Here is a 13,586-nt window from a genome sequence, read left to right on the forward strand (position 1 = left end):
GTCCTTGGTTAGCTGGTACACAGAAGTGGCTGAGCCAATAAAAACCCCAGCAACAGGCCAAAGAAATGCTCCCAGGGACAATTCTATCATGCTACATAATGGAGGGAGGGGGCCACTGGGGCACACATGGGGTAGACTCCATCTCTAGGAGAAAGGGACAAGTGAGGCTGAGAAGAACTTTCAACAAAAACCTTGCTTGGCTTAGCAAAGCTCCTTCCTTGCCTCAAACTTCCAAATGTATTAGCGTTTCCCTTTGCCTAGCAACCTCCACAGAGAATGTAAAAATGGCACCTGGGAGATGTGTTTGGAAATAGATGTGCCTATCATAAGATGATGAAAGTTCACCTAAGCGTACAATTGTTAGAGCACATTCCTCAAAGAAGTACAATGGTCAGTGCAGTGGTGTGACAGGGATTAAATTATTGTGCCAAAAAGCCCATGGTCTCAACATTTTTATTTGCATTCTTTGGGTCTTATCATTTAGGATTATGTAAAAATGACAGCTGCTTATAATTATTTGGAGGTTTGAGCTGAAGTAATTAAAAACATCTGCCTTTATCTTACTGCTACCAGACTTAACCCTGTGAGGCTGGGTCTACTGAACTTCAAAGAGGGGAGCAAGAAATAAAAGAAAACTCCACACATTACTAACAAATTTCTAGTGATTCATTTAAATGTATAACCAGTTATTCCAACAGCCTTCAAACCTTTAATTATCTTTTAAATATATATAATTTGGGACTGCTAATTAGATAGCAATTTAATGCTCTCATGGGGATTCAGATGGAAGGTCTTTCTAAAATGTAAACTCCCAGAGGAATAATCATTGGCATTCAAATGATTGAATTCTTCAGTTATTCAAATGAATGCGGGCATTTACCCAGTTGGGATCATTTGGATATTCTGCTGTCAGATCCAGCTGTAGGGTTTTACAGGGCCCGCAACAGAGTGAGGGTAAGCCTAGGTTATCTCTCAGTCAAGTCCATCTCCCTGGAAACAAACAAGTCGGGCTCTTTGGGAAAGCCCTAACATCACTTAAGCAGCCCAGTCAAGTCTCCTCTTAGAGGCAGATGGCTCTGTTTCCTATTTTAAGGAGGAACAAACTTTCCTGGAATTTGCAGTTATGAAAGTTCTAATGCAATGCCTGCTTCTCAGGCTTTCTCCAAGCTGTCTGCCTGCTATTGTCTGGGCAGTTAACATTTTAATTAATAACTCTCTCCCCCCAGCAGGCTGCCACAGATGGAGGAGGAGAGTGTTTCATTCTGCCTTGAGCTCCCACTTCCTGTGTATTCCCACCCCCGGTGAGATGGTCCTTTAAATTATATAAAGATGTGCATCACATGGAGAAAAGCAATTGATCAATTAGATGACACTGGGCAATGTCAGAAGCCAGGACTCACATCCCAGCCTAGCAATAGGGCTAGGGTCTGCATTCCTGAGCTGAGGCTAGTAGCTAGCAGCTGAGGCTCATTTCCCCCACAAGGGGAAGGAGGTGCAGACAAATCTATAGGAATTTTTAAGAGATCGTTATTCAACACTTCGCCTGTAATTACATTTTGATGAGGTTTTTATTGCTAATTCATCATCCAAGATGGGGCATTCTAGATATGAAATTAATCTAGTAGAACAAAGGTCAGAGTGTGTCCAGTGAAAAGAAAAGCCTTTTCCTCATCAAATCCTTTCTTCAAATAATAAAGCAGCCGAGAATCCTATCTCTAAATCAAATTTCCTTAAAGTGCCTACTCTCAGTTATTAATAGCATAAAGCCAAGGCTCTTTGGTACTTCTACAAGCAAATGTGGATTCTCCAAGCAGGCTGGTGTGTTAGGAATACATGCTCAGGGGCCTGAAATAGAATGGGAAGCATGCTCAATGCCATGGTGTTAATATAAAAGCCTATGTGAGTGCACTCAAAACTACTTTTGAAGCTCTAGTCTACAGCAAATCAAGTTTTGCAGAGACATATCAACTGCTGGTGTCTTGGCTTGAATTCTCTCAGAAGAAGTCCCTGAGAACAGGATTCAAGGGCAAAGTTTTTATTTGACAGGGATTTCCAGGAAATACCTGCAGGGACATGGCAAAGTGATTCAGAGGTGGGAGGGCAGCCAACCTGGTGCAAGCATGTTACCACTGTGGGCAATGTGGCATAATCCCATCAGGGCACTCTGGGAGCCAGTGTAAAACACACACCTCAGAGACACCCCACCTGAGCGGGGCAGTCTGACTGAGGGATGCTAATTCCTTGTCACGTCTGGTCTGCTGCATGCCTGGGAAGAGAGGACTGCAGAAGCCAGAGAAAGCCCTCACCTAGGTGCTGGCAGGTATGAGCCATGCTACACGTACAGGAATGGTCAGGGCAGAGTAGAGGAAATGGGGCAGTACCAGCAACTACTTCACGACATGCAGCCTCAAATAGGAATTTGTCAACAAAACCTGGGTCATCTACCCTTCTTTGAAAATCTGGCCTAAATCTATGAACAGATTCCAGAACCCAGCATATTCGCCATCCCCATGCCTCAGGGTTTTTGCACATACGGTTTCTTCCGCCTGAACCAGTCTCCACAGTTTTTCTCATCCCCCAGGACTCAGCTTAACACATCATCCTGGCCAGGCGCGGTGGCTCACACCTGTAATCCTAGCACTTTGGGAGGTCGAGACAGGTGGCTTGCCTGAGCTCAGGAGTTCGAGACCAGCCTGGACAACATGATGAAACCCTGTTTCTACTAAAATACAAAAAGTCATCCAGGCATGGGGGCAGGCGCCTGTAATCCGAGCTACTCAGGAGGCTGAGGCACCGGAATTGCTTGAACCTGGGAGGCAGAGAATGCAGTGAGCCGAGATTGTGCCACTGCACTCCAGCCTGGGCAACAAAGCGGAACTGTCTCAAAAACAAAAAACAAACAAACCAAAAAACCATCATCCTTAAGAAAGGGTCTCCCTGACCATCTAAATAAGGCAGGTACCTCTCCCTACTTTTTGTTTTCTCAGATCTTTGTTTCTTTTGGTGAGCTTATCCGAATTATGTAGTATTTTATATTTATCAGTTTATTTATGAACGTTAAAAACCCTTATCTTCTCTATGAGAATGAAAACACCAAATAAAGGGACAATTCTATCTGCTTTATTTTATCACTAGATCTTTGGCATCTAATAGGGTGTCTGTCAAATGCCAGGTGTTCAATAGACAAATGCCATGTGAGGGAAAGACAGGAGCGGGGGAGGGAGGGGAAGATAAAGGACAAAGGAAGGGAGGAAGGGTTCCAGTCATAGGCAAATGAGCAAGTAACTCATCCAGGTTATCTGAAAGGCCTTCTGCTGCTCCCAGGTGTGCTGGACTGTGGCCTCAAAGTTACAGGCTGCAAGCCAGCTCCCTGCAGCCTTCCCTACCTACCCAGTGCACAGCAAGACACCAGGTCCTTTCATAAATTCTCCTTCTTGTCAGTACTTTCAACCGTGGTGCTTGATAATATATTGTTTCATTGTGTGCTCAATTTCCTATACACGGGTTTTCTCTCGTCATTTATTTGTCATTCCACCTCCTTTGCCAAGTACCTCGCCAGGCCCTGGATATACAAATCTGAACAAAACACGGCTTCATCAGTGTCTTCATGCTCCTTGCAGCGCAGAGGAGCAGACGTGTTAAGATATTTCTGCAATGTAGTGGGGAGCCCAGACTCAAAGGTCCATGCAAAAAGACTTGAGGAATGGGGACAGACCCCTCTGAGGGTGAAGGGGAGGCTGAGAGGACTAAAGTTTTACAAAGTAGGGGTGACAGGGCCGCGGGAGGTGGTGTCAGACTGTGAGCTACTTGAGAGCAGGGGTCAGAGCCACACCCAGCAGTGGTTCCCAGACTTTGGGATTCATGGTTGGATCAGTCAGGCTGCTCTGGTTGTCAGCAACAGGTAACAATCGTTAATCACTTGCGCAGAAGCGGGGTTTATTGGAAGGGAATATGGAAATTCTCCACTCCCACTACAATGGTAGATAAATAACGAATGAATGAATCAACAAAGGAACTCACAGAGGGTCTCTCATTCTTCCTTTTTTCTTTTTCCTTCCCTCCATCTCTTTCTTCCTTCCTCTCTCCCTCCTTTCCTTTTCTTTGCATTCTTCCCTATTTCCTTTCTTCTTTCTTTCTTTCTTTCCTGGCAGAGTAATGACTATAAAAGACAAACCTTCCATGTATTCTCACCTTCGTATCACTCAGGGCCACAGCAGGAAGCACGTGGTATACATGAGCTGGCGAATTAAGGAGGGTTTAGTAAAGAGGCTCTCGGAAAGGCCTGGGCAGGGTGTGGGGAACAACAGGAAATGGTGCAGCACCCTGAAGTTAGAAACAGTGGGGCACTCCCACCTGTCTGCATGAAGGGCCAGAGGGAGAAGCAGGTGCCGGAGCCCAGAGAGAAGGAGGCTTATGTGGCTTTAGACGGGATGCAGCTACTTCCGGAGGACACAGGAGTGACCATACAGCCTGACTCCCCTCCCCTCTCTCCATTTCCTGTGAGTGTCCCCGACTCGGCAGACTCCAGAGTCACAGCCTGGAGCAGGGGGGCCACTGCTGGGTTCCATACAGGTGGGTGTCCTGGGGCCAGGGGGATGTTGTCTGGAGAGGTTGATGGAGGCTCTGTAGCCCAACCTGGCATTTTGTCAAAGAACCTGAGGACACAGCTTCAGCATTCAGGGACATTCTTTCAGTTGAATAAGTTTAATTTTATGAAGACATTACATTGTCCTACAAAGCAGGAGTTCCTTGCTGGCAAGAGGGACCCAGAAGATCTATGGGCGCCCAGAGGCGGGTAATTATCTACAGCTGTCTTCTTGGTTTTTCTTCTGAAGACTGACCCGAATTTACGTTCTGATTGACACATTCCTTGGCCTGAGCATCAGGGAACATCTTTTTTGCCCTCCAAATATGTATTTATTAATTTAATTTTTAAAATCATATATAGAGCATCTTCACGTACAGTCAATCCCTCTGTGGTGAACACTCCATGCATGAGGCAATGAGAACTGACCCAGGCAAGGCATCCAGGGCTCTCGGCACAGGGCCTGGCCTGAGACCCGTGGTGAGGGCAGTGTCGTGATTCCTGGTCGCCTGGGTGCTGTGGTGCCTGGCACCCAGAGGGGATTCATAAGCACACTGTCCGGAAAAAAAAAAAAAAAAAAAAAAAAAAAAAAACCTGTGGGATTGATTCCAAATCCCATCAATCCTTGAGTGTCCAAGCACACACCTAGTCACTAGAGTTGTGGGTTTGACTTCTCGAGGTTTGCAGAAAGGGCGTAGCTCCCACCTCACAGAAACCCAGGTACCCGCTGACTTCTTCACTCCCAGGGTCACCAGGTGTAAGCCTTCCCCTCAACGCTGCAACGCGTCCAATTGTGTTCAGACCAGGCAGTGCGGACGGTGCCCTCACCAATTCCATCAGGAAGAAAGCACACAGGCTCTGCTTTCTTTTTCTTTCTTTTTTTTTAAACCAAATGATGTATTTCCAAAAGAACAGGCTCGCTACGTGGGGTCACACAGTCTTGTTTATTTTTTCTCAGAGAACGCCCTCCTCTGAGCAGATACACTTACTAAGCCTCTGTTAATTCTTTCTTTGAAACTAAACGAAATGGACTCAGACCAGGCCTAGGTTGCAGTCGCCCGGGCTCCGTTCTGAGAACGTGCGCTGGCAGGGGCTGGCTGTGCGTGGGGACCGGGTACTCGGCGGTGCCTGCGCGCCACCTACTGGGCAGTCTCTTTCAGTTCAGCAGCAGCCTGAGAGCGGGGCTCCAGGAGGCTGGCAACAGATCCCTGCATTTGGGGACCACCGAAAGTTCTGTGAATAATGCTAGGCCCAACTCCCCATCCCCCCACCCCCATAGGCTGTGGCCGGCAGAATGCGTGGTCCTGAGATGAGAGAGAGAAAGTTATGCCTGGTCTAGCCTGAGGTCAGTGATCCTGGGGAGAGTCTAGGGTATCTGCTGAGTACAGTCCTCCCCCATCTCCTCTGGGAAGCCCTCCTGCATCTCAGGGCACCCTTCCTCTAAGGAAAAGCAGACACTTGGTCTGTGAGCCCATAGTTCTTCTTGGTCCCTCTTACCACTGGGGAACCCTTGCTTTGTGTGATGAGCTTGTGGGCAGAGACTCCTTCAACCTGCTTCTGTCTCCGTTAGCTAGCACAGTGCTGGACTCAAGGACTTCTGATGAATGCTTGCAGAAAAGCAGGAGGGGATAGGGAGGGGTGGAAAAAAAAGGGAGCTTAACTAACCACAGTTCTCTTTCTGCACTCCATGTAGCAAGGACTCAACAAATGTTTGGTGAATGAACACGTGTCACCTGCTCTTCTCATTTATTGTAAGAAACTGGTACTCAGACATCTGATCAGCAGCATCAGTCAAACATCCTGCAGATCATTCACCAAATATTTACTGACTACCCCCTTTGTGTAGTAGCAAAGTCCCAGCTATTCACAAAGGACCACAGGGGAGAAGTTAAACAATAGACGTTTTCGAAGAGTGGTAAGTGATTCAAGAAAACTAAGGTAGAGGACGTGATGGAGAGTGATGGAGGAGGAGCATGGCTCCTCTGGGTGGGTGTAGGGATGGTTCTCTGAGGTGACATCGAGCTAAGAAGCAGACAATGAGAAAATGCCAGTAACAGGTGTACCTGGAACAAGATTTCAGGTAAAGAAGAGCTGGGCACAAGAATTTGGAGCAGGAAGGAGCTAGCTTGGGGTTTCTGAGGAATGGACGAAAGGACCCGCTATTTCCTCAGTTGTAGAATTGCATAGTTAAGAAAAATTCCATTTGAATTTCACATCTAAATTCTTTGGAATTATACAGAATCTCTTCCCATGGCCCACTGCTTGAACTAAGTCAGTTGGACTCAGATAAGGATTCTAGAAGTGCTCCTACCTTTTTAAACTCTTATTTAAACTGATACTTGATATGCACTGTCTAGTTAGCATTTAACACATATTCACATGTGTCCATGGGGGATGTCCAGTTAGTTCCATACAAGAGGACTAAAGTGTGAGAACATTTACACTGATTAGCATGTCCATGTATCAATCCATGGATTTAATAACCTTCCATGACGGCCCATCTATAACCAATGCGCATTAGCAAATGTGAACTGCCCAGGCATCCACAAGAACAAAGAAGCAGAATCCATGTTTGGAATGGGGCAAGGACAGTCCAGAGTGACACAGGGAAAAGCTACTGCCATGCTGGAACCCAGGCTGTGGAGAGCTGGTGGTGGAAACAGCAATATCAAATTCCAGAGGGGGTGCGAGGACTCTTGGGTTAGGAAGATGACACAGTTATCTGTAAAATTTAAACTTGTTCAAGAGTTCATCTGAGTTTTCCAGAATAACAGAAATGGCTTTCGCGTCAACACATTCTGATTTAGATGACCTAAGTGCTCAGGTTCACCCAGTGTGGCTACTGCTTTCCACCCACTGGCTTCCATGACAGTTTGTCTGCGGAAGTCTAGATGGCTTAGGGGTGAACCTACACGGCCAGAATAGCCAGAGTTTCCAGGCCAAACTATGGAGCTCATCTGCCCTGGCAATCAAGTCAAGGCCCCTTGAATTCTGGGCAACTTCCCATTGCCACTCCTGGATGCTGGAGAGGCCACAGCCTGGGAGGGAGGGGTGGTGGCCACAGCAGAGGAGGCTAACTGGCCACTGACTCTGGAAGTTGGCCCAGACTTCCAGGATGGCACAGTGAAGGCTGGTGGTGGCAATAGAGCCTGCTCTAACCCACTTTAAGGAAAGAGGAGGTCCTATAATCCATTTTATCTAGAAGGGTCCAAAATGTCTGGTCACACTGTAGACCTGTGCTGTCCCTTATGGGGTCCACAGCCACAGGTGGGTCTTGAGGATCTGCAATGTGATTTGTCTGAATTGAGATGTGCCATGTAGGATACACATCAGATGTCAAAGATTAGCATGAAAAGAATGTAAAATATCACATTAATAATGTCTATATTGATTATATATTGAAACATTGAAATTGTAGATATGCTAGGATAAATAAAATATATTCTTAAATTTAATTTCACTTGTTTCTTTTGTATTCTTTTAGATGTGGCACCTAGAAAATTTGAAATTATATAGGCAGCTCCTGTCTGTGGCTCACATTATATTCCTACTGGACAGTGTTAAGTCTAGACAGATTCTGACAGTCATCGCCCCATGATTATCTTGGTATTGGTCCATATGGCTGCAGAGACCAGGCATCCCAGTCATTCCCACCCTCCAACCACTCTGCCTCCCATTTCCTGAAGAACCCACACAGCAGAGTGAACTTAGTACATCTAAACTGACTGGGGTTAAGGGTCCGGGTTCTGGTACTTTCTAGCTGTGTGATTTGGGAGACGTCACCTTATGACTCAGTGTCTCAGCTTCCCGTCTGTAACACAGGGATATCTACCTTTGTCTTAGAGAAGCCCAGCTGCTCAGCCCAGTACTCACAGTTGTCCTCACTTCAACTCCAGGCTTCTGCTAGATGGATCTCCCACCTGGACGTCCCCTCCCTTCATCCTTCCCTTAAGCCTCTAGGCCTTTCCAAGGCACATAGTATCCTAGACTTGCTATTCAATTAGTCAATGATCAAAAGCATTAACACATGTGAAACACTTAGAATTGTTCCTGTCCTATAAAAAGGAATCAGTGAATGTTAGAAAAATATACTAATACCACCAACAACAAACAAATCAAAAGCGCATCTTCTCTACTGTCCACAGTTACTGATACACATATCTTATCCATCCTATTTGAGTTATTTGAGGCAGGGCACACTGTGACCTCTCTGAGCAGCTTGCTCAAGTCTACAACATAGTGAACATCCAGTATATTCTGAAGGAATGAACGTGAATTTCTCTCCATCATTTTTACTTCCATCTCATCCACTCCCACATATGTGACCCATGTGACTGACAGATTTTCTTCCAGAATGAAAACTCTACAGCATCCTTCCCCATCTCCTGGGTTTGCAGACACAGAACAAACAGCTTTTGGCCAATTTCAATGCAGGCTTCATGGAAATGAGTCCTAAATCCTGCCTGCCCGAGGCTCCTCGGTGGAACCCTGCCATTGCTGCGGCTGCTGAAAGGGAACCTCCTTTGTGTTCTCCTGTCGGTCTGATCAGGTCCACATTCCAGACCTCCTCCCTGGGGGAAGGAAATCAATTTAGTTGTCCCTTTATTCTAAAAGGTAGGGACAGATGGATGACCAAAATCTCAACCCAATCTGCCGTTGGGCAAAAGAAAAGGAGATCTATTCAGGGCTCCACATTCTAAGAAAAACTCATAAAGCTCTCAAATACAAAGGAATTATAAAAAGCAAGAAAACAAAATCTAGTCTTAACCATACCTGAATGTTTAACGAGTGGTAACGATCAAACAAACAAACATTCCAGGGGCGTCATCACAACTCAAAAAGCATTTCTCAGGATCAAAAGCATTTAATCACTCTTGCTGCGCTGTTGTTCCATTCCCCACCTTGAGAACAGGTGTCTGTCCCCATTCATGCTGCAGCCCCCTGGACCCTTTGAAGGTTACTTTATCAGTCTTCAGTCTAACACAGGACTGAGCCACACCAGGCACAAGGGCAACGCTTGCTGAACCAACATCAGTTAATCTATCAGGAATTCACAAACTGGTGGCGAGGACAGAGAGGCTGAGAAACCCTTGGAGGAGGACTAAGGACAGCCCAGAGACTGCAGAGAAGCATTGCTTCAGCAGCTTTGCCAGTTAAACCAAAGTGAGTCTGCTGAGTAAGGCCCCTATGTCTGAGCTGTTCTTGGAGACACTTCATGATTCACACCCAAATCACACAAGATTAAAGAAAATACTGGATAAAATCAAGCCAAACATTAAATTCAGGGGAAAGATTTTATAGGACAAATTAGAAAAATATTGGTATCGTGCTTCAGAGAAACCCACCTCTTTCCTCTGGCTGGAGGGCCCGAAACAAACTCCATGGCAGATGGAGAGGGAATAGGAGTTATTTTAAGTCAGCTCGTTGTGTCCTTCCCATGCTGGCTACAACCCCACACTCACACCCACCGTGCTAATCTGGTGGCCTTGGCCAGAACTAAGGGGATCGTCCATTTGTAATAAGGATTCGATTAGATGGCTGGGCTTGGGAGGAGACAAATGGAGTTTGAATGCAGGTTCCCTGCCTGAGCTAGTTAGAGAGGCTGCTAGCAGCTGGCTGTTCCTAGCCATGCCTGAGAGCTCTGGCCAGGGTGGATTTACGCCCCATGAAGACACTGGATTTCCAGGGTAAGTTCACAAGTCATTTACACCCTCCAGAAGAACCTAAAGTAAGTAAAAATGAAACTGGTTTTAGAGGATCCCTTCACTTATTCATCTATTGAGTCCCTACTCGAGGGGGCTGGTGGTTAAGGAAAGAGAAGGGGGAAAGCAGGGATAAGTGAACAAAACAGAGATGAACGAAGAACTTGTGCACGCCAGAGCCACAGATATTCATGCCGGCTGACTCTTAGCTATCATTCTTTAGCTACTGTGGCTGCTAGTATTATTCTTATTGTTACCTTTAAAATAAACAAACAACCTTGTTTTCTTCACACGGTAGAACTCACATAGAACCTCTAGTACAAGTTGTCTGCTTGTCTTCTAGACCACAGTTGGCCAAGCTTGCCATAGAACCAAAAAGAAAACTGAGAGTGTATGTACATGATCCCTTCCCAATGTCTATCACAAAAACCTGAATAACCTGAATAATCAAAAAGTATTCTTTAGGTTACCTCTTTAAGCATCCATTACCACCATGTTCTTCCAACCTTTACAGAAGCTGACGACAGAACAATAGAAAATAAACACAAACAAGATGTCCAAATAACCACTACTGCCTCTGAGATATCCTGGGGCCTGCTTTTCTGCACCAGGTCCTTTGCTTGCATTATCTCATTTACTCTGACAACAAGCTATGATCTATGCACTATGGTTATGGCATGATTACAAAAGAAAAGTGCAGCTCAGAGAGCCTGTGTGACTTGCCCGAAGTCACATAGTGTGGATGTAGCGGGACTAGGAGTTGAGTTTCACAGTGTGATGCCGGAATTGAGTCCCTCCCACTTTGCTGCGTCTTCTGCTCAGAAGGAAAATGCAGAACTCAAGTCAGAGTCAACATACACTTATTGACCACATTCAGATGGGTTAATTCATGTAATGCTTAATGGCTGGTATCACCCTAAACTTCTTCTAAGTATCTGATAGCCTCAGGGTGAGAGACAGATGAATGGGACAGATGACCAACTGGTCTGATCATTCCTTATGTTTTTGTCACAGATCAACTGCAACGTGGTTCATATAGTTTGGGTTCTCATAAATAGAATATGGGGCATTTGTTTGGGCCACCCCATGTATGGCGTGGCCGAAATCCTAGCAACCACCACCACTTTTCACCCTAGCAACCACTACCACTTTTGATGTGTCAACAGAAGAACAGCAATGGCATGTGTTTACAAGTATCTATACTCTTAGGAAGTGAACAGCATTGACGGGGTTGGTCTGCTTTTCCAAGAGCCTTTCAGCTGCCCTTTCAGTGGCCACAGCTCTGGAGAGTGCATCAGATGGACTATTTACAAACACACCATTTGCTGCAGGGCCAGGAGATATAAAAGACTGCTAGGCAAATGTTTGTTGGCAAAGCACTGTGGGGACCAGTTCACACTGTGAGTTGACTGTGTGGCGGGCAGCTAATCATGTCCATTGCCACAGAGAGAAGGATGCTACCTTGGTGACTTCTGACATCTGATTCCATTTCATTTTTCCTTTAAATGATAGGAAATGATAAACAGGAAATTAATCCATTTACTGGTAGAAGATTTGCGTTTGATTGTTTCATTGATTCTGTTCCTTTCCAGTTTGGAATAAATACACATTAGGAGCCCAAACTCAGTCACACAAACTTGTAACTTTTCCTACTCCCAACAAATGATGCCAACTGGGCAACCTGGAGATGGGTAATGTGCAGAGTTTTAAACTTCAATATGTCTTTGGACTTAAATGTCTTTAAAAAGACAGCCACTTTTTCAATCAGACTTTTCGATAATTCTGAGTTACATTTGGAATTAGCCAACTAGTTAATTCAGTCCTCTTTGGATAAAAAGATTGTTGAAATTGAATATTACCATAAGGCCCATCTTAAAGCATGCATATGGCATCCACATGATGTGGTCATGACTCCATTAATACCAGGGCGATTACAGTAAAGTTGGATGATGATGGAGCTCTCACATGAACTGTTTCTAAACAATGATGCAAGTGAGAAGTGAACTCGTCCCCACAATGCTTTGCCAACAAACATTTGCATAGCAGGCAATGCCGCTACTTTCTCATTCTGATGAATGGGAAAAGACAGGTGGGGTGGATGGGTATGTATGCATTTGTGTGTGTGCATACAGGTGCGTGTGTGTTTGCTGATTGCTAAAGAAAACGATCTACACTTTCTTAACTTTAAAAAACAGTGTTCACTGCATTAGTCTTTATAATTCTGTATCTTTTTAAAAAATTTGATAAGCACACACAAACCCAAAGGAATGTCCTTTTTTCAACACACTGCAATTAGTTCAGGGGTGGCAAACATGTGGCACACTCATGGCCAATGCTCCAAGGGCAGCCTTGCCCAGGGATGTGGGTTGATGCTACCATGGGCTGTTTTGGATTTGGCCTAACCCTACTCACTTCAGAGACAGTACAAATGATACTGAGAGAAAGAAAGTGGTTTACACATCAGTTTACCAAGCAATGCTACTGGATATGACATAGGCAGGAAATAGAGAAACATCTCAGCTGCTTTGATTTAACAAAAAAGCTGTTGAATAGCTTCTATCCACGAAGCACTGGGCTTAAGCAATGTAATTTGGGGGCAAATCCCATCGTAATAAATTTCCAGGGATCTTGGGTCTAATTTATTGTGTCAAATTAGACTTGCAGTAAGTGGGTCTAGAGCTGGAGTATGAGTGTCCATTTATTACATAAAGGGACTCATTATGATAGGTTTCATGCTGTCTAGAGTTAAACATTTTTTCCATATGTTGGCAGATGTGAGATAGCTAAATAAATAAATGCATATAGACATATATGGCTTTATATACAAAAGCATCATGGTAAATATATTTATCCAATGTTATTTATATATTATGTGTCAAAATACCAGTTTATAAACTCTATAACGATCTTTACAATGCTATGAATTGAACAGTTTTTGAAAAGTGAAAACTGCAGCAAAGTGTCATCCTCGTTGAATTGAAGGAAATCTTTCAAAATCATAAAAGCAGAAATGCAGAAGTACATAATTTCTCTTACCAGCAGCCTGAGTTCTGGATGCGTCAGGATATATCCATTATTTGTGATTGCAAAGGCATAACCGTGAATCCCTAACTGTAAGAGGAAGCAAGAAAGAAACCTTCATTAGCTTGCTCCCTGGTGAATTCACAAAGCATAAAGCAGCCCGGCATTTAGTAATTTACAGCTTAAACTTGGCATTCATAACCCTTATCAGCACAATATTTCATTAAAATGAATGCAAGGCACTGATCCTTGACATTTGGTGGAAATGAAGACCTGTC

General features: G+C 44.7%; 1 protein-coding gene across 5 annotated transcripts in view; it reads right to left on the reverse strand.

Moving 5' to 3' along the window:
- The window catches only part of CACNA2D3 (calcium voltage-gated channel auxiliary subunit alpha2delta 3), a 928,576-nt gene that overhangs the window by 209,489 nt on the left and 705,501 nt on the right, over window positions 1-13,586 (reverse strand). For all 5 annotated transcript variants that reach the window (XR_643716.2, XR_643717.2, XM_003894282.2 and 2 more), the window contains one exon: window positions 13,324-13,398. Coding sequence is in view for 3 of the 5 variants with exons in the window: in XM_003894282.2 (XP_003894331.1) it covers window positions 13,324-13,398 (75 nt within the window). In the remaining 2 variants the exon portion in view is untranslated. The remainder of the gene's footprint in view (window positions 1-13,323; window positions 13,399-13,586) is intronic.

The sequence above is a fragment of the Papio anubis genome, chromosome 2, assembly GCF_008728515.1.
Source record: "Papio anubis isolate 15944 chromosome 2, Panubis1.0, whole genome shotgun sequence".
NCBI classification, from domain to species: domain Eukaryota; kingdom Metazoa; phylum Chordata; class Mammalia; order Primates; family Cercopithecidae; genus Papio; species Papio anubis.